The sequence below is a fragment of the Sceloporus occidentalis genome, unplaced genomic scaffold (genome assembly GCF_023333645.1).
Source record: "Sceloporus occidentalis isolate IW3139 unplaced genomic scaffold, rSceOcc1.0.p SCAF_4, whole genome shotgun sequence".
In the NCBI taxonomy this organism is placed as follows: Eukaryota; Metazoa; Chordata; class Lepidosauria; order Squamata; family Phrynosomatidae; genus Sceloporus; species Sceloporus occidentalis.
The window spans coordinates 196,847,961-196,870,206 of NW_028316984.1; the positions used below are offsets into that span (position 1 = coordinate 196,847,961).

Here is a 22,246-nt window from a genome sequence, read left to right on the forward strand (position 1 = left end):
ATACTTTCTTGAATGTTTACTTCGAGTCCTTTGGAATGGTAAGTGTTTATTGTCTTGAGTAAAACAGAACACTTATCTGGAGGTATGTGGCCACTCACTCTCCACTTTTCAGAAAGTGGTGAGGATGTACAAAAAACATATTAATGTGATGCATCCATTGAGTTCCTGCGCAGGGACGTGGACATCTTCTTTTCCTTTTCAAAAAACTTGTAAGAAGAAGGATGTGGAATGACGGTTTTGTTCTAAAATTGGCATCTCTCCGGAAGTATAGGGCAAGCTTTCTTTTGCCTTCCCACTTCTTTTGCCAGAAAACTAAAAAAAAGGGCAAAAAGCAAGGTGAATTTCCCACCCAGAGCTTTCCTTTGAGGTCCCAGAGTTGAAGCTTTAGTATTGGATGGACTTTCTCATAATGAATCTCAGCCTTGATTCTTCCATCTCTGAAGGAATGTGATACTGCTTCAGTTCAGTTTCCATTGGCATCAAATGTGGCATCTGTGAAAGGTGGGCTGCAACTGCAGCACTCCTTGGTGGGTTGTTTACCTTTTGATTAAATCCAGGTGGCGTAATTAATTGATCTGCTGCCTTCTTTTATAGTTGCTCAAAATGCTAGCTTTACTTATAGTTGTTAGACAGAATACAGTTGTGTTGTAAAATAGAATAGAAAACCTTTTTTCTCCTCATTTACTGTTTTAATAGGACTTGTGCCCTCAATGCTGCCTTCACTTCTTGACTATATAACAGGCTTGAGAACTGCATCTGATAAAACTAGCATATCATACCAAATAAAGGTTTTTGCTTTTCCTGAGAGGCCTTGGAAATCACCTCTTTAATATTCAGATCAGTTCCATGACTATGCCATCAGAGTAATCTGAGAGTATGAGATGGGCCTTACACAGTCAGTCAACAGAATTGCCTAAACTGAAAAGTGTTTACTTGTCTGTAAACAAGCAGGGAGGATGCGAGTCTGACTCCTCAGGGAATTGAGTCCCAAAGCCCAGGAGCAGCCACTGAGAAGGTAAAACACAAGCGTTGTAAAACACAAGAAGGCAAAGGGAGATTGGTGGGAGAAGGGATCTTGCAACACCTTTGAGGCTAACTATTGTTGTACAGTGGACCCTTGTTATATACTGGGGTTTGGTTCCAAGATCCCCCATGTATAACAAAATCCATGTATGCTCAAGTCCCATTAAATATAATGACATAGCAAAATGGTGTCCCTTATAAAAATAGAAAATCAAGGTTTGATATTTGAAATTTATACTTTTTTTGAACATTTTCAAACCATGTATGCTTGAATCCGTGTATAAAAAATCCATGTATAAGAAGGGCTGACTGTATAAGTTTTTGTGGACTTCTATTTTGGCCTTTCCCAAACACAGTTGCAGGCATTAAAAAGCAACAACAACCCTGCATGCCCAGCAGTACTGAGCAAATAAAAATACAGATTCTTTTGCATATATGTAACGGATACACTCATACTAATAGAATATGATCTATGGCAAGAACTGTCAATGTCTTGATTTCAACTTTTGCTTCCTTTGCATTACAGATGCCATTTGCAATATTCAGATATGTTAGTCTTTACTTATCCTTTCCTAGGTAATAAATAAGTAGCAAAGAGCTATATAGTGTGCAGAGGTGAAAGTTCAGAGCTCTGTGGAGCTATTCAGAACAGGTTCATAGGTTTATATCTTCAGCATGTACTTGTATTGTACATAATAGGAACAATCAAGTGCACTGTGGGTGTGACATTAGCACATGAATGGGGGATTCTGGGATGTTAGTAGAGGTTGGTTTTCCCCAACCTATTTGTGTGTCAGCACTCCAACTGCTTTTGGGGAATGGGAGGTCTGTGGTGCGCTGTTGTGCCTAAAGTTGTGATTTGAAATTGTTTGTTTGGTTCTTTTTTAAGGGAAATGTGATATTGATATATTCACTGCACTGAATTCTAGTTAAGGCTATCTGTGGCATATACCCATATGAAAAAATACAGTACACATTTCTCATTCATGTGGCTTAAAGTAGTAATTACTGAACAGTGCATAAAGCAAGATTGCCAGCAAAAGAATGTTTCTTAAACACCATGACGTTCATTTATTGTGTATATAGAACTATAACCTTCTATAAGCATGTTCCACTTAGTTGCTTTCTGTGCATACTCTTTCTCTTTATAGATGGGAGCCTTTAATACTCTGGATTACGGTTTCCTAGGGTGAGAGCAGAGACTTCCCAAAGTAGTTGAATAAAATGATATAAATCCTTGCTTTCCCCTCTTCATTTTCTCTCCAGCTGAAACTCCTCATTGCCCAGCATTATGCCCTTACATTATCTTCTGACCTTTGTTTCATGTCACATCTTGCAGGATTCATAGTCAAAAAGCCGCTACTTATCAAGGAACCAGAGAGTGGCCCTGTAAAATAGGCGTGGGCCATTTTGTTTTCACTGATAACCTCATTGCCTTAAAAGTAATCTGTTGAGGGCTACAAGCACATGGCAAGCAGGGCCTGAGCTATCCAACATTCTTTCTCTCAAGATCATCACCATTGTATATGTGGCTTTATCCTCTCTTTAAGTGTGTGTGTAAAATTGTGTGAGAGAGGGAGAGGAAGTAGACGTAGACATAGAGTGGAAGTATGATGGTCCTGAGATCATTATCAATTTCATATAAAGAGATTTGTTTCTATTCTCCACCCCCACCCGCTGGGCAAATATTTCCTTCTTCTTTTCTCTTTTTCCTCTCCATCCCTCTTCTGTCTTTTCCATCTACCGTCCCTGTTGAGGAGTTGCTCACCCCTGTTGAATGAAGATTGACTGGGAGGTTGACAGGTCTACTTGTGAACTTGAGAGTTCTTCATGATGGATGCTAGAACACTCTTATAGCATTCCATGGTCTGGCCCTTAATCTTATTCATGCACCTGCTTGCTGCTATCTTTTTATGATGGAATGGTGGGAAAACATAATGGAGCAAAGTGTGGGCCTTGTGGGTGGTATAATGGGTTGCACACAAGCTATGGACTGTATGTGGCCTGTCAGTTGTTGGCTGCTCTTCTCTGCTGTAAAGGAGATAATTATAGTTGTTGGTTTTTGTTATGAGATTTGCAGTGGGAGGAGAAAAACAAAGAAGCAACATGACAATCAGATCCCTTTGACTAGTCAGTCTCTTTTCTGATAATAAATCCAGCATTGCTCTGTTTCTTTCTGCAAACATTAATTCAAATATGAATACATCTCTGCTCTTGCAGCTCAGTCTCTAGCTCTGTCTTGCTTATCTTTCATTTGGGGTTGGCATAGTGTGAGTCCTGGACACATTCTTTAGTGCTGACTGGATCCCCTGGTTTTTTGAGGGACAGGTATGGCCCTTTGAGGTCTGAAGAGGCAAATGTGGCCCCAACCTCTGGTGTTTGCCCATTGTTCTAGGTAATCTTACTCCTACTCCCCAGCCCTGATTTTTACACACTTGTTTAATTCCCAATCACCACATTTCTTTTAATGAAACCATGTCTTATGAGGAACGACTTAAGGAGCTGGGGATGTTTAGCCTGGAGAAAAAGAAGGTTAAGAGGTGATATGATAACCCTGTTTAAATATTTGAAGGGATGTCATATTGAGGAGGGAGCAAGCTTGTTTTCTGCTGCTCCAGAGAACAGGACCCAGAACAATGGATGCAAGCTCCAGGAAAAGAGATTCCACCTCAACATTAAGGGCTGTTTGACAGTGGAACACACTCCCTCAGAGTGTGGTGGAGTCTCCTCCTTTGGAGGTCTTTAAGCAGAGGCTGGATGGCCATCTGTCAGGGACGCTTTGATTGAGATTTCCTGCATGGCAGGGGGTTGTACTGGATGGCCCTTGTGGTCTCTTCCAACTTTATGATTCTAAGGTTTTATGAATGGCGGTATGTAATGTTGTGCATATGGTATAGTGCTGGATTTACAATTATTTCATTCTAAGTAATGAGCAAGAAGTAGTGACAACTTGTTTTCTGAAAGTTTAGCTGTTACTTTCCATCTCTTGGTTAATGTTTCTTTGAAATGGTAGTTTTGGCAACTGTGTTTGTTCAACATTGTTTATATTTAACAGATTTTTTATTAACATATACTGTATGCTGTTTTATTAATATATATACATTCTGCCCCGCACCCTCAGAACATCTGGGCAGCAACTACTGAGGGTCCCAGGGGCTAGACTAGCCTCCACAGCAAGGAGGTCATATACCATCGTCGCCCCGGCCCTCTGGAATACGCTGCCCATAGAGCTCCGCTCAGCCACCTCCCTGGCTCAGTTCAGGAGGGAGCTAAAAACCTTCCTGTTCCGGCCAGCGTTCCCTGAATCAAGCTCCAGATAGTCTTCCCCCCACCCTTCGACAGCGATGGTAGCTGGCTCAAGGGGTTTTAATATTGGTTTTAATATTGTTGTTTGATATATGTATATGTATGTTTATTGTATTGGAATCTGTTGTTCACCGCCCTGATCATTGGAAGGGCGGTATACCAATAAAATTTTTATTTATTTATTTATTTAAACTACCTCAATAAGACTTATCTTTAAAGCTGACTGATGCATGGATTGCATACGTAAATACTTTTTTACAAGTGCCTCAATAACTTATGGTTCACTAGTAATGACACTCCCACCTAGGGCTCTCCCTTAATCAGCAGTTATGGATCATTTCCAAATTATTGACTGATATGTTTGTTCTCCACATTTAAACTTTTTTTCTTAGCTGTTTAGACATTTGAAGGGAAGTCCAGGTGCCTCCATTTTAACCAGGAAAGAATGAAGCTTCATCTTCTTTCCCCCCTCCGTAATATTGTTCCATCTCTGTCAGGATTTGATTTTACTGTCAAACATGATTTTTCTATTCCAGATGCCATGCTTTCATACTTGGAGTCTAATTAGGAGGCATGGCTTCCTCTCTTGCCTCTTTTGAGAGCATTTTCCTCCCACAGCTATGCAAGGCAGCTACTTTTTCCAATCCATCAATCGTTATGGGCTGCAACCTGTTGACCCTTTGGATGTGCTGAAAGTAACTGCAGTGTTTGTTGAAGCTGTCCTCAACAGCATATTGTCCTAAAGTTATCAATACCTACTGTGGGGTTACCAGCCCATGGTATGCTTGCTTTTCAGGCAGATGTTAATGAAAAACAGGCCACAGCCCTGTTAACTGATGTTCACTGAATTATCTTCTGTGTCTTGTATTTACAAGAGGCATGCATTTGTGTGGCAGTCAGGAATGTAACTGAGCTAACCTTTTAAGGTGTGCTGAAAGGAGAAAAGTTCTCTCCAGGGAAAATGCCTGTTCTCCAGTTGGAGGTCCAGATAAGTCCTAAATGGTGATTGCTATAACTGCTGAACCTCCAATTGTGTGATTGTTTAAAGAAAATCATTTACAGGTAAGCAACCTGCTTTCTCCAGCCTTTCAGTGTTAAAGTGTTCTGTTGGTTGGAATCCCTAGTCAGAAGAGTATTCAAAATTTTGTTATAATAAATTAGCTGGCAGTGTATCTAATTACTATAGGGGATTATTTAAAGCCTCTCATAAGGGTTTTCATAGTATTACGGGCAAATGTAAAAGCCTGGGATTTTATAAATAGAGCTCTCACAACACAATCAGCAACAAAGCAGCTGACAAGATATATTTACAAATTCTTATATATGATACAAATGGGTTATATCTTGGAATTCATTGAGTGGCCTGTGCACACTGCAGGAGCTGGATTGGGGAAAGAGTGGACAGAATAATGTCCTCCTTGCAGAACATCTTTGTGCTATAATTTAAAGTGTTTTAAAAACCTCATTTTTACACTTAGTTTGACTTCTTGAACAATTTCATACATGTCTGAGAACAATGGGCAAAATTCAGCTTTTTTACCAAAAACATTACTGTATTTGCAACATTTTAACTCCTGTTCTATCACTCAAATTTAAAATGGTAAGTCAGTGTGGCCAGAGTTCAGCCTGGGGTGAAATGTGACAGTTCCTCCAAAGTTGTTTTTGTGGCCCTTGAACTCTTTAGACTCCCTTGCAATTCTCTTTTGAGAAAGAGAGAGGGAGTTGAATTGCCTCTCTTGGAAGCCCCAGGAACCATGATTTGGCTTTTAAACTGGTTGCAGGGCTCTGCTTGCCTTGATTTAATATAAAATAATAATAATAATAATAATAATAATAATAATAATAATAATAATAATATATAATAATAAACAACTAATTTTTGAAAATCTATTTTCCCGCCACTGGAAATGGGCTTCTGGACCAACTGAAGTGGCCCACCTATGTCTTAAGTGAAATTATAAACAACAACCAGGGTAGTCCTAGGTAAATTTCCTAGCTATCTTTGTGGTTAGACCTAAATTAGAGCCATTGGCCTGTTACAGACAGCCAAAATAAAGCTGCTTCGAGTCACAGTGGAGGTATAGTGTTTCAATGATGCATGCGTCCTAAGAGTCCAGAATTCACACCAAAGCCATGCTCCAGCCCTAAGGACTGGAGCGTGGCTTTGGTGTGGCTTCTGGACTCTTAGGACACATGCATCATTGAAACACCATATCTCCACAGTGACTCGAAGCAGCTTTATTTTGGCTGTCTGTAACAGGCCATTGTTTCATCTCCATGTATAGGATGGTGCACTTCTTTAAATGTAGGAGCAAATGCCAGATTCAAAAGAGGTTGTTATGGTTCCCTATCTCTTTTTATTTATAGCATAACCAACTAAGGTTTAATCTTTTGAAATGGTTAATGTGGTGTCCCTTGCTATGAAGACAAATAGCTGGGCATAACTTCAAATGTTGAGAATTTTAAAAGCCTTGCATAATTGCACAGAAATGCTTTCAGTCGTTTTTATAATTACAAGCTAGATATCATTCCAGTGTTAATGACATATGAAAGCTAGCAATAGGATGTTTTGTTGTACTGTTTCTAATTTTTAATCCAACCCCCAAAGGACCCAGTGTTGACATCGGAAGCTTCCTAGCAGCTGCAGCCCTTCCTAACAATCAGTTCTTGAAGACTATGAAGCCTGTAGAGATGAAAAGGACAAATAAACATAAAGACTGTTTAAGTAGGCTGTGCATTATTCTGTGCATTACTCCCCTTAGGGGAGCAAAAATAATTCAAAGTGGGGCAGTTATATTGATAAAATGACTGCACATAATGGTTGGGCGTTGTTGTTAACTGCCATCAAGCCAATATTGACTTATGGTGACCCTGTGAATGAGAGATCTCCAACTCCCCCTGTCATTAACTGCCCTGCTTAGGCTTTGCAGACTCAAAGCTGTGGCTGTCAGGAATATGACCTTCCTCTTTTTCTGCTGCACTCTACTTCACCAAGCATTACTGTCTTTTCTAGGTAGTCATGTTTTCTCATGATATGGCCAAAGTGCAACAGCATCAATTTAATCATGGCTTCTAGGGAGAGTTCAGGCTTGATTTGCTCTAGGATTCATTTGTCTTTTTAGAAGTTCACGGTATCTGCAGCACTCTTCTATATCGTCACATCTCAGATGAGGTGATTCTTTTCCTGTCCACTTTCACAACTAGACATAGGAAATACAGTGGCATAGACAATGGTAACTTTAGTATTCAGTGATAAATCTTCAGAATCTTATCTAATTCCTTCATTGCTGTCCTTGCTAGTCCTAGTCTTCTGATTTCTTGACTGCAATCTCCATTATGATTAATGACTGAGCCAAGGTGTGGAAAATCTTGAACTGTTTCAATGTCTTCATTGTCCACTTTGAAGTTATGTAAGTCATCTGTGGCTATTATTTTTGTTTTCTTAATGTTGAAGTATAAACCTGACTTTGCACTTTCTTCCTTGACTTCCTTCAGTAATAGTTCCAATTTTCTACTAGTAGTTTGATATCATCTACATATCTTAAATTTTGATGTTACTTATTCCAATTTTTAACCTCCTTCCTCCAGGTAATTCTGCTTTACATATGATATATTCAGCATGCATTTTAAACAGATAGGGTGATAAGATGCAGCCTTGTGTGACCTCTTGCGAACTGGAAATCATTCTGTTTCTCTGTATTTTTTTCCCTAAAGGTATCCTCTTGTCTTGAGTATAGTTTATACACATCAGGACAATCAAATGTTGTGGTGCAACCATTAGAGCAATCCATAGTTTTTCATAATCTGTACAATCAAGACTTTGCTACAATTTATAAAGCATAGGCTGAATTTCTTTTGAAGTTTTTTAATGTGCTCCATTATCCAATTTATGTTTGCAATGTAATCCCTAGAGCCTCTTCTTTTCCTGTACCCAGTTTTTGCACATCTGACGTTCTGGCTCCATATAGGGTAAAAGTCTTTGTTGTAGAATTTTGTGCATTGTTTTGTTTGCATGAGAAATCAATGCCATTCCAGTGGTTACTGTAATCCTTGGTGTCTCCTTTGTTTGGGATTGGAATGTATATTGAGCATTTCCAATTCGTGGTCCATTTTTTTGGTTTCCATAGTTGTTGGAAGCTTCTAGTTAGAACTAAAGTAGATTCTGTCTCTGTAGATTGAAGCAGCTCTATTGCTATGCCATCTGCTCCTGGTGATTTATTATTCCCAAGTGCTCTGAGTACAGCTTCCGTTTCACTTTTTTGAACTGGAGGTTTGACTTCATATGGTTTTTCTTCAAATGAGTCTGTAATCCATTCATTTGTGGCTTTTGCGGATTTGATTGTTCACAGATGTTATTAATATGTTTCCTCTAGGAATCTCTAGGTCCTCTATGGTCAGCTTTAACCAAAGGTTGCACTGAAGGACCTAGAGATTTCTAGAGAGAACACTCCACTAGGCATTTGTAGCTCCTCCATCGCAATTCTATGGTCAGTGTCTGGCAAATATTGACCACAGAGTTGTACTGGAGGATGTAGAGATTCCTAGAGATGTGTTCTCTCAGTTAAAAACATAGTGTTTTTGTTATTTGCAGTTTTTCCACATTCACAAGGGCCCTGTGCCCCTAATCCCAGCGAATGTGGAGGACGAGTGTACAAGGAGTAAACCCAAGATTGTACAAGTGGGCACCGGCCAGCATGATGAAACATCCTCTGATAGTTCCCTGCCAAAATCCTATTCCAGATGGTTTTTCGATCTTCCAGAAGGTGCATGATAGTGGCAGGATTGCGGGTTTTTTTTGTGGGATAAATGGGGGCAGCTGATTTGTCTAGGACGGTCTTGCTGGCACAAGCAGTTCCATCAGGGGAATAATTCCTGAGGGCATTTTTATATACTTATCTTAAGGTCTCCATATTGTATGTGTAGCAACTCTTTTCTGAATATAAAATGTTCATGAAGTATTGTATTGAAAGGAAAATAGAATTTAGTAGCAGAAAGTAACACTATATCTGTCTGAAGTAGAATCCATTGCCTTTTCCCTGAATTGAAAGGTGTGGTTTGAATGAGCAAGTAGGAGTCATCAATGCATGGAAAAGGTTTTACATTAAAGGATGGGTTACAAATTTATAAAATAAATAAAATAAAACACCATTTATATGCAGATGTAGTGGCTATGCAACATAACTCTTGATATTTGATACTAACATCTGTATTGCTAAAGGGTGTATGTGATAAATTTTAAAAGTTCTAGGATGTTTGAGGAGCTATGAGAGGATCTAACGTAATAAAAATGATTTGTCAGTAATTTTACAGACTCATTTTAAGCAAGACTTGCCATTCTGTGATGTCTTCTGCATGTAGTGAGTCTGAAAGTGAATCTTCGGGGTTTGGGGTGTGTGTTGAATTTAAACATTGATTGTTGTGCTGGGCAAGGTGAAACCTGCATATTTCATATGGATGGCTGTTTTGTAGACTTCTTGTCTGTAGGTATTTCAGTAGAAATATCTTCAAATGTCCTCATAATATTTTTTCACTATTGAAAACCATCTTCAGATTTCTAAAACTTTGCCTTCTAAGCTCTACAAGTGAAATACCATAAAATGTCATGAAATTTACATTTCTTGTAGTGATGGTTTTTCATAGGTAATCTGTAAAGTCCAGTAATTAATCTGAAGTTAAGGCCTGCATCTGTCTTTGGGGAAATTGAGGAAAGCCTTGGAATAATTGCAAGGCAGTCTTTGTCATTTTGCCTTGCATCTTGATATGGGAGCCACATCCCACCTGTCTTATGCTTTTCACATTACGTGTATGTTTTGAAAACACCCTTCTGGTCATGTCTGTAGTTCTTTACACCTGAGATTCTCTGTTCAGAGCCAAACAGTATTGAATATGAAGAGGTTGTAGCATTGACAAGTTGGTGTCTTTCAAGAGGTATGCTTCTTGTGGATTTGAGGTGTCTGCAGTGTTTTGGGGAAGTGCATACTGTGGACACTTGCATAGACTGTAAATATTTTACTCCACAGAGTTGGAAGAATACGGCACTGTGGTTAAAGGCCCTGTTGCATAAAAATTCTCTCTCTGTTCTTTTGCCTGGACCCTCAACCATGTCAGCATTGATAGAAATCACGATGTCAACATTGGTAGAAATAACCTCCCAAGTGACACCTTCTACTTCACCACCATTGTTGGGCTCCTCCTTAAGGGTTGCTCTGTAATGGTCTCTGATTGAGACAGAAATGTTTCCACCTAAAGTGAAGAAAAAGGCAACTGAATGTGAAGTAGATGACACTCATCCCTGTCTGCAAACTGAATCTGGAGAGCCCTCTTGACCCTGTCTCCTTTCTGCACTGTGGAAGGAGGTAGAAATGGTGTTGGTTGCCCCTCAGGAGAAGCATCAGAAGAAAATTAAGGGCCAAGGACAAATCATGTCAATGATCTGAAGTGTATCTGCTGTTGCCCAGACAGTATTAGAAACCGCTTCTCCAAATTCTGCATCTGTCGGTGTGGAACCTCCACTTCCACCTCAACAGCTGAGCCCTCCATCCTGTCATACATCAGGTGCTGTACCACAGAGGGAAGAGAGAAAAGGCCCTTTTCCTCAACCATCACCTTTTACTCTGTATCTTATTTATTTTATGAGTAGCAGAGGTAGCTCCTGTAGCTCTTAGGAGGCTTGCCTATTTATTTCATTTCATTTCATTTCATTTCATTTCTGTGTTGCTTTCGAGCCCACAAGGGCTCCAGAGGTGATGATAAAATAAAACCCAATTCAAACAATACAAAGATCAAAACATTTTTAAAACATTAAAATATAGTCGGATCTCGGTATCCACAGATTTTTTATCTGTGGATTCAAGCATCCATTGCTGGAAAATATTCCAAAAAGATATAAATACCAAAAGCAAACATTGACTTTCCTATTTTATATAAGGGACACCATTTTACTATGCCACTGTATTTAATGGGACTTGAGCATCCATGGATTTTGGTATCCACAGGGTGTCATGGAACCAAACCCCAGCGGATATCAAGGGCCCACTGTACTCCTAAAAGCAGTCTAACACCAATCCTAGAATCCAGTTTTAAAACAGTTAAAACAGCAATAAACCAGTAACACTGAATGCAGTATGGAACAGCATTGTTTTGACTGACCTCTGGAAGCTTGAAGAGGTGGGGCAAGCCTAACTTCCTTGGGTAAGGAGTTCCACAGTCAAGATGTTGCTACAGAGAAAGCCCTGTTACCAGAACCCACTTGCCTAAGTGCTGGGGCATGCAACAGGGCCTCCTCTGGAGATTTCAAATTTCTGGTAGGCTCATATGGAAGGAGGCAGCTTGTCGAATACCCTGGCCCCATGTCATCTAGGTTTTTGTAGGTCAACACCAGCATGTTGAATTGTGCTTGAAAGTAAATTAGAAGTTAGTGTAGTTCATACAAGACTGAGGTCATTGTCTCTCAGATGCACACCTGATGCCATTCTGGCTGCTGCATTTTACACTAGCTCCAACTTCCAAACACGTTTCAAGGGCAGCCCTTTTTAGAGCATTTTACTGTAGTCTAATCAGGAGGCATGAACTAAAGCATGATCCACTGTGGCCAGATCTCTCTTCCCCAAGAAAGGGCACAGCTGGTACACTAGCTGAAACTGGGCAAAGCTGTTCCTGACTGTCTAGGAGCAGCGCTTGGTCCAGGAGCACCCCTAAGGTACAAACCTGAGCTTTCTGAGGGAGGAAAACCCCATCCAGAACAGATTGCCATCCCAATCCCAGTTTGGTTTCCCTATTACAAATTACAGTGCGCCTGCGCCATACGTGGCCTTGAGCATATGCGCTCAAGCCGCGGCGCGCGCGTTGGGCGGAAGGGGCGGCGCGTCCCATTCAATTGAATGGGCACGCGCGCCTGTTGCGCCCCGCCCGTGCCGCCGCGCACGAGCCCCATTGTTTCCAATGGGGCTCGAGCATAAGCGGAATTCGCCTTACGCGGAGGGATCCGGAACGGATCCCCCGCGTAAGGTGAGGACGGACTGTAATTGTTCTGGTCACTGATGAAGTTGAATTATCAGTCCATGTTGTCTAGAGAGTGAATTGAAGGTGAAGGGAAAAGTTGATGTGGTCTTCTCTCTGCCTGCATTAAGTGAAGCAAAAAGAGTAGATGAGGATAAATTGTAGATTGCTGTTTGTGTTTTTTAACCTTAATAAAAAACATTTGCACATGAAAATGTTATGTTTCCATGATTGCGGATAAGAATCGGAACATGGAAAGTGTGAAGGTGAAGTGGAAAAACTGCTTCAGGCAATAAATGTAGTGGAGACCCAAGATAGGTGACTGGTTGCAAAATTCCCTATAGTGAAGAATGATGCCACTGTGTTTAACACAGTATGGACTTGGTTGTACCAGCAGATGTTGTATATTGTAGAGCTGGCAGATTTGCATCTGGGCCATGTGCATTGGCTCCAGAAATTGTCTTCCCCCCTGTTATAAATGGCTTTGCTATGCTGAGGGTACAATGTGGAGTTTCTGTCTGTAATTTCTATGAACAGTGAATACTTTCAAGACCACGCACTGAGATTCCCATGATTCTATAGTTAGGTTTCTACTTGGTTGTTACTGTTGACTTTAAAGTGGTTACTACCAATGGAATTGACTTTACTGGAATAGTGGTTCAGCTTACTAAATAAGCTTGTACGTTAAAATCTACAACAAGAACAGAGTGTTTATAAAGTCTTCAATACAGAGAGTTTCAGGTGTTCTTTTATATAATGGTTGAGCCTAAATATCCTTAAAGCACCAGATCCCATCTGATCTGAAAGCTAAACAGGCTGAGCCCTGGTTAGTACTTACATGGCAGGCTACTAACAAATCCCAAGTGCTGTAGGCTATATTTCAGAGGGAAAAAACTGAAGAAACCACCTCTGAGTATTCCTTGCTTAAGAAAACCCAATGAAATTCATGGGGTTGCCATGACCGGTGATTTGAGGGCTCATATACACATAGACTTCAGCACAATACAACAAAGTGAGGCTTCCTATTGTTATTTTATTGTTTTGAGAATGTTCGACATCAGAATATGAATAACTCAATGAATAACACAAGCATCCCATTGCCATGGTTGACTGAATAGGTTGATTACCATTACTACTACTACTACTACTACTACAGGTACTACTATCAATTTATATACTTCAAAAAGTCAAGATAATTGTTAACATGTAAAACAACAAATGACTGGTTAAAACATTAAGTGTCACATCTAGCAAAAACAGTTTGGGGATGAGCTCCAAAATACAGTTGCGGACTTCCCATTCATGGTCTTGAATTTCTGTTGATGGAAAGCCAGGAGGGAAAAAATGGCCTGTGCAGGAGCATCCAGCCATTATATCCAATGGGTATTTACAGGGGAGTCCGGAATGGATCCCCCACGAATCAGGAGGGACAACTGTACAGTTTCCAGAGTGGTCAACAGTCAATCATGGAAAGGATGAGTGAAGAAGCGGATCTTTAAAAAGCTACATAGTTGGCAAGGCATCTGCTAAGTGCTAGGAAGGAGGGCACTCAAAGGGTGTTTTGTTGTTCAGTAGGAGACAACTCATGCTTGCTGCTTTGGTTTGATTCAGTTAGAGCCACAGAATCATAGAGTCTGAAGAGACTCCAAGGGCCAGTCCAACCTCATTCTGCCATGCAGGAACACAGAATCAAAGCACCTACAATAGATGGCCATCCAGCTTCTGTTTAGAAACCTCCAAAGAAGAAAACTGTTCTTCCACTGTCAAACAGCTGTTACAGTTAGGAGGTTCTTCATAATGTTGAGGTGGAATCTCTTTTTCTCTCATTTGAATACTTTTATCCGGTGCTACTCTTTGGAGCAGCAGATAACAAGCTTGCTCCATACTCAATATGGCACCCCTTCAAATACTTAAAGAGCGCCATAATGTCACATCTGTCATCCTCTCTTCTCCAGGCTAAACAATTTCTTAAGTCTCTTCGTAGGGCATACAGTTAAAATAGATAAAAATAAACCGGCCTATGGCATACATTCTACAAAAAATAATTAAATATAATACATATTAGTACAAGTTAACATTCAACAAAATAAGGGAGACAACAAATTAAAATAACATCAGATAAAAATCATGCAATGCCTGGGAACACTTCCCTGAACAGTATAGTCTATAACTCAGTTTTGAAGCTGGTTAAAGAGGAAATGACCTGTAATGCTATCTTGTATTATCTGTTGTTTTTTTGTATTTTGTTATTATCCTGTAGAATCTACGCCATTGGCACGTTTCATTTTTATCAGTTTTTTATTGTATGTGCAGCACTGTGTAAATCAACAGCGCTGTATAAATAAAGTTTAATAATACTACTACTAATGATGATAATAATGAGGCTCCAGGAGTGAGGGGCAGCAAATGAAAAGGGACGGATCTGGGACGAGGCAGTGAAAATCCTAGGCTAGGTCAGCAGACATTGACTATCAGAACGGAGGGCACGAGTGGGATGTTAAGGAGACCAAAGCTCTGATAAATAAGGAGGGGCCAGCCCATGCAGGGCTTTAAAAGTCAACAACAGAAATTTGTAATGAATATGGAAAAGGAGGGGGAGCCATTGGGGGGGATGACAATAAAGGAGAGATGTGATTGAAGCGGTGAGCAGACATGATAATGTGTGCAGCTGAATGCTGGACAGAAATTAAAGGATGGAGGTGAGAAAGAGGAACCCCTGCCAGACGGAATTTACAAAAATACATTAGTTTGGAAGCACTGCTTGTGAAAAGAGAGAGCTATACAAAGAAGTGAATGCCCTTCTGTGTGGGGAAAATGACTCTTTGCCCTAGCCCTCTAGCTTTTATTGCTGCTTGATACAAAGCTTATGTTAGTCCTTGCAATAACTTTCAACCTATTCTTCATTATATGTTCAATAGAGTGAAATATCTTTTGCATTGTTCTGTTTCTAGGTACAATGGCTCCCTTCCTAATGGCGACAGGGGCCGAAGGAAAAGCAGGTTTGCTCTTTATAAGAGACCCAAAGCAAATGGTGTCAAACCCAGCACAGTTCATGTGATCTCAACACCTCAAGCTTCCAAGGTATGTGACCTAATACTTTTAGCTGATCTTGGTGGTGGTTGTACTGTTCAGGGAACTGTTTGCGTGTCCTTTTGATTGTGGTGCCCTTCTAGAGCTGGAAACCACTTCTCCTTTGAGAAGATTACATTAGCACTTAATTTCTGTCCGCAGTAGTGGTTATATTTATCTCTTGTTACAGATGGTCAAATGTCTCAGACCTTGCGTCTTTTATTGAAAACCTTCTTCATAGTTGATTTTTTTAAAATTTGACAAGAAACAATATCCATATAAAGACAGATGATAATGAGATGATAGATATTGATAACAAAAATCAACTGAAAAGATTAATAGAAAAGTAAACTTTCATGAAAGCTTAATTTCTTCTTCTCAGATAATCTTAAGATGTTGTGTGATTTATTTGTCTTTTTATACTAAAATGGATTTTTAGTTTTATTATTTAAATATGGTTCTGTCCTGGTATCCTGGAACCAGTGAATGACTCTTTTCTTCTATTTGAAGATGGAACTAAACCAGGGAAATCTTCTGTTCCCCTGATGCAGATGCCCTTGGTTTCTGATTTAGAGTTTATTTTTTGCATCCATATCCCCACTGCCTACATAAGTCCATCATTGCTTTTTAAGAAATTTTGTAAGGCAAGGATGGCCTACAGACTTTCCACAGGTAATACCTAGGTTGTAAGGTGATGTCTTCCCTTTGTACAGCCTACCTGCAATTGAGGATTTGGATTAGAGGAGCAGCACAGCCAGATGCCTAAAGTGAGAATACTGCTGTAGGCGCTTTTTTTCTCTGGACATTGCAGAACTGAATGTCGAAGACCCAGATTTCTGTAATGATGTCAGCTGAAGAAAGAGCAAGAGATGTTGGAATTGTAGCATCGTTGTCTAGTTGCAGAAATGCACACAATATGTTCTGCGTGTATGTTGATTTGGCCACATCAAGGAGTCTGAGCAGCTAGAAATTAGAGCATACCTCCTCCCTCAGCATACTTGCATGTTGAAGTTGGCCATCCTTGTTTAAAATGCCTTGCACCCAAGTAACTTTTAGCCTCTCATTTCATTCTTACTGAAGTGACTTGTAAAGAGCCAAATAATGATGAACTGTTTGTGGAATACATACGATGTCCCTGTATAACATACAGTTTATAGAAAACTGGAAGAATATGGAAATAACTATAGCCTAATAACTATGTAAACTTAAAAGGAAAATAGTATTGGTGGTCTTAAATACACCAGAAATCAATCATATGTCACTCATGGATTTAAATGAAAGGGATACCAGACTGCCATGATTGATGGTCCATTCTTTATATAAAATGAGATTTTGTGGTGCAATATAAAATTATATACTTAGCTGACTTTTAGCAGCTCTGATGTAAGGAGAATATGCCAGAAACCTACTCTCAGAGATCAATGACAAGAACAGAAAATTCATTGCAGATAGAAGGAAGGGTAAAGTGAGCTTGTTCAATGGAATACTTGTTTGGAAATGTGTTGTACTTTATTCAGAGTGTGGAAATGCAAGTGCTAGTGCTAACATGTTCACACTAAATAATTATAGAAAATGAATTTGTTACTGTTAAACCATGGAAGGATGCACAAATAAAATTAATTTGTTAGTTAATTGATTAAATTGTTTCAAATAATTTAAAATTACTTTTTAATGACCACTAATACCTTAAGATAACTAGAAATGTTAATTAAAGCAAAATCCACAAAAGGGTGATACCTTTATTGCACAAAACAAGTCACGCAAGCTTTTGACGCTCCACTATCTTTGTCATCAGGCAAAAGCTGTTTAAAAAAATCATACAAGAGGGGGAAAAATGACAGTGTTGGAGTTGCAGGCCTACATTTTGTATCAGATATTTCTCTGCTGTAGTTAAGTTGATTTGGAGTATTCATTGCAGGCTGAGGCCAGTCTCCTATTGGTCACGTGAGGCCTGAGACAAAGGACAACAACATTTAACTCCATTAGCAGCAGTAAAGTAAATCCTTTTGGGATCCAGAATATCTCTGTCTTTTGTTAACCCACAGTCCCCTTTCTTAGGCAGAGAACACTGAATTTCTCAAGGCATCTCTTTTTGTCACAACTAGAAAAAACATTTAGTTGCTCTGTAGTTAAACTCAGCCAGTTATAGCCCCCTCCCCCCCAAAAAAAATTAACCTTTGAGGTAGAAACCTTAAAGTGTTAAGTCCCAGTGCTTACCTCCCGCTTGTTCAGAATTCTTCTTCTAATGTTACTTGTTACTCAAAAGTAGTATTGTTGATATTAAATACGTAATAAATTTTAAAACCATGATCGATTTTTTAAAGCAAATTAGAGGGCAGTGAATTAATTTCAAACAAGTTATTTCCAAGTTTTGGTCTTATTCCATCCAGCTGTGAACCTTCATATGCATAGTGACTGAGCCTACAAATTGGGCTTGTGAGCTCTTCCCCAATAACTTTCCATTATGTATAAATTAATAATTGCACCAGGAAATCATACTCTTGTTGTATTGTAAGTCTCCTCTGACCTTTGTTACTGAATGTGGTAGATTCATTCATGAGTCCAAAACATTCCCCAGATTTCAATGATCTTTAAAGATTCAAGGGATAAAGTGTTATTTCAGTTGGCTCAGAAACAGATTGTAGAAAACAAATGAACCAAAAAGGAACATAAGGCATAAACTTAAAAGAAGTGATTTTGAGGTGCTGAAGTCTTTTGGAATTAATGTTAAACATGAGTAAATTCATGGGACAAGAGACAATCTTATCACATAAAGTCTAAATTTGATTTTATTGCAGTGTTTCATGCATATAAAAATAAGCTACAAATGTATCAAACAACTCAATAAGTTAAAAAAGCTGAAACAGGCAAAAAAGACAAAAAACAAAGTACTGTACATGTTTAAAAGTTAATTTAGACCTCAAAGGCATTACCGTATATTCTTGTGTATAAGTTTACCTCATAGAATCATAGAGTTCAAAGAGACCACAAGGGCCATCCAGTCCACCTCCCTGCCATGCAGGAACGCTCAATCAAAGCATACCCGACAGATGGCCATCCAGCCTCTGTTAAAAGACTTCCAAGGACTAATGTATAAGTCGAGGGCAGGTTTTGGGGGGCAAAGTCATGGATTTTGATATCACCTGTGGGTAATTCGAGGGTCAAACTCGGGGGCATGTAACAAAGGATTTTAACGGAAGGGGGCTGAAAACACCCCTTCACTCCCTCCTCCTCCCTCTCCCTCTCTGGACCACTCAAAAGGGTCATAGTCTGAGCATGCAAAATGTGGACATAGACCTCCAATTTCCCTCCTTTCCCCACAACCTTCCCTAAGGCTAATGGCTTGCAAAAAAAGGGGACACAGACCTCCAATTTCCCTCCCTTCCCTACACCGTTCCTTAAGGCTGCTGGCTTGCAAAAAGAGGGGACACAGACCTCCGATTCCGCTCTCTCCTCTACAGCTATCTCAAGGCTCATGGAGAAGTATTATCATATTGACCCGTACATACGTCTACCTCGAATTTTTGAGCCCATTTTTGGGCTTAAATTTTTTGACATATAGACGAGTATATGGTAATCAAAAACTATGGCCCGATCTAGACGGGCCTTTGCGGCGCCCCTGTCACGTGCTAGGGGTTGGCCGAGGGCGCACCGCCCATATCGGCCTCACCCATACCACGTGATGGGGGAGTCAAAATGGCAGTGCCCTGTACACACAGGTGCTGCCATTTTGACACGACGGACGTTTAGCGTCCGCATGTCCCGGTGTCATAAGGATGTCACGAGTGCGCCGTTGGCGCACTGTGACGTCCTTATGGCACCGCAAGAAGGACCTGCTTTTTGTGGGTCCTTTTTGGTGCACGAGGGAGCCGTGTGGCGGCTTCCTCGCGCAGCAAAGCAAGGCGCCAACAGACCGCCCTTTTTGGGTGGTCTGTATCCTGCCTATGTTTTGATTGATGCTGGAAAGAGACCAATGTTGGTATCAGTCAGGCCTCCAATGGAAGTGTATTCTGCAAGTGCTGTACAGCATTATATCGCCCCGATTGGTGGAACACAAAAGAGAGCTTCTCTCAGTCCATGGGCAGGTAAATGTGGAGAGATGCACTGGAATGATTACAAGCATCTTCCTTGGTGAACAAACATAGCAGAATGGTATATGCTGAGGCTTCAAGTCATGTAGGCAGGACTTAGAATGTCATCACCAGCATCTTAAATTACTGTATATAAAATACTTCATAACCATGTAGGATTAACCATTTGAGATCTAGCTGTTTGTGCTGTAGAATCAGATTCTTTAGTATCGCGTGCCATGTTTTAATTCCTTTGAACATCAGAATTGTCAAAAAGGCTAACAAAGGCGGGATACACACCGTCCGAAAAGGGCGATCTCCCACTGCCCTGGTTTGCTCTACGAGGGAGCCGTAGTGGCCAAACCGCGCGGCTCTGTCGCGGAACAAAAAGAACCCGCAAAAAGTGAATTGTTCTTTCGTCACGTCAAAATGGTGGCGCCCATGTAGACAGGGCACCGCCATTTTTCGCTCCCAGTACGCTCTAGGGTTAGCCTAGTACGTACTAGGGTTAGGGAGTGTGTGAATGGTGCACGCTCCCTAACCCTACTGCTGCCGCCGCCACGCTACAAAATGGAGGTATGTATCCCGCTAAAGATTAGATATTGGGGCTATAATTAACATTTCTGTGCACAACCCTTGCTTCTTGAAGAGGGAAATAGAAAAGAAGACATGCATTCAGTATTGTGCTTCTAACATCTGGATTCTGCAGTAGGTAACCACCTGCCAAAACCCTTTTGAGCATGCCTGAGGCACCTGGTTACTAAAACAACTTTATTCTCATTGTATTTTGTGCACCTTGAATTTAATATGCAGAACATTGGCTTTTGTTCTTACAAAGATAATAAAAGTTTATTGAAAGATGGTAATTAAAATCCTTTGCTATTTTGCATTTTAGAACTTGGAGGTGGAAAGAAATGCTAGGTTTAACATAGCTCTCTTGCACTTTCTTTGAACCCTTATGAAAGAGCTTTTGTGCTTTCCAAATTGCTGTGTAAGGTATGGTTTCTGGATGTCTGCCCAGAGAACAGCAATAGAATGGGTTACAACTAGGGCTTTTTTCTCAAGTGCAAAAGCAGATTTGAACGTTTTTAAAAAAAACAAAAAGAAAAAAAACAACCCCAAAGCTTTTGGCCAGCTTTTCTGGGAGCTTGGGAAGCCTGTAAGATAGTTCCCAAAGTCAAATGTAAAGGAGTGAAAAACCATGCTTGTTCTTGGAAATAATTTCCAGGTTGACAATCAACACTATCTCTTTGGGAACTAACTTTTGGCATTTACAAAAGACTTAAGTGTACATAGAGGCATAGAACTGGTAGTGCTGCATATCATTGATGCTTTAATGTAAGCAGAATTTGCTATACTTTTAGTGGATGTAACAGTTTGAGGATAATTGGGCATCTTGATCTATTCCATTGCCAAAGGGACTGTAGCCAAGTGGGCTGTCATTTCCTAAATCCAAACGTTCACCTCATCTCCTGTCCTCCCATTTACAAACAAGTACTTCTCAGTCCCATTTTAACAACATTTGTACAAGTCTTGCTCTCTTTGTGTGTGTGAGTGTGTGTTTTATAAGAAGGCCTGTGGCAGAGAGCAAATTGTACCTTGAATAAATATGGTTATGGTGAGGCTGTAAATCTTGACTTTACTTCTCAGTTGCAAAATGAGGTATCCTGCTTGGCTTTCCTGGTTACAATATATGTTCATGTATAAGTCAACCTTATGTATAAGTTGAGAGCAGGTTTTAGGGACAAAATGGTCTATTTTGATATGACCTGTGAATATGTTGAGGGTCATCCTGTGGAGAGGGGAAGACACCAGTGCTGCCTCAAGGGGACAGCCATCCTGACTGCTGCCATTCTCAGGCATTCAAAGAGGCCTTTTGCCTCAATACTCAGAGAAGGGGATGGTTCCATTTTTTGATAAAAGTTAAGGTACAAGGTAAGGTAACTTATCCAAAAGGAACCATCCCCTTCTCTGGGTAGATTGGTGAAAGGGGAAAGCATAGTCTATCCTGGGAGAACATAAAAGAAGCACCAATCTCTTCTACTCTCTCAGTGCTCCTTTGATGGGAAACACCAAAGAACGCTTCCTCCATTGTCCCACCCAAGCAAAAAGACTAGAAACAGTGGAATAACAACTCATTCCTTGTGCAGTTACAAAGAGCCCCATTCCAATGCAGTGAAGTATACAATTTTAAATAAATAATTAAATTGTAATGACCATTCAGATGACTTAACTTGATAGCCATATTGTATGCATGCTTGCTTAGAGGTAAATACAAATGGCTCTGTGACTGAACTGGACATCAAACAGGAGAAAGGCTGTTGTTATTGTTGTTGTGTGCCTCCAAGTCATTTTTGACTTATGATAGAATCTAAGGAGAACCTATCATAGGGTTTTCTTGGCAAGTTTCCTCACAGGGTGTTTGCCATTGCCATCCTCTGAGGATGAGAGGCTGTGACTTGCCCAGGGTCACCCAGTGGGTTTTTACACTTAAGCACAGAATGAAATCCTGATGTCTAGAGCACTGACTCTGAGTCCTAAGGACACCACAAAGCACAGGTTGGGAACCGCTGGTCAATAGTCATAGTACAGCACTCAAGCAACTACACCAGGGTGGCTCTCTAAGGATATCCCCTATGTTATCTACCTTTTCATGTGTGTGCATGTGCAAGAATCTCTTTCCTTGGAGGTGTTTAGGCAGAGGCTGGATGACCATCTGTCGGGGATGCTTTGATTTAGATTTCCTGCATGGCAGGGGTTTGGACTGGATGGCCCTTGCG

At 40.3% G+C, this 22,246-nt stretch overlaps 1 protein-coding gene across 1 annotated transcript in view; it reads left to right on the forward strand.

Moving 5' to 3' along the window:
- Positions 1 to 22,246, forward strand: part of PELI2 (pellino E3 ubiquitin protein ligase family member 2) — a 112,592-nt gene that overhangs the window by 33,785 nt on the left and 56,561 nt on the right. The window contains exon 2 of the mRNA XM_089522825.1: positions 15,279 to 15,408. Coding sequence (XP_089378951.1) covers positions 15,279 to 15,408 — 130 coding nt within the window. The remainder of the gene's footprint in view (positions 1 to 15,278; positions 15,409 to 22,246) is intronic.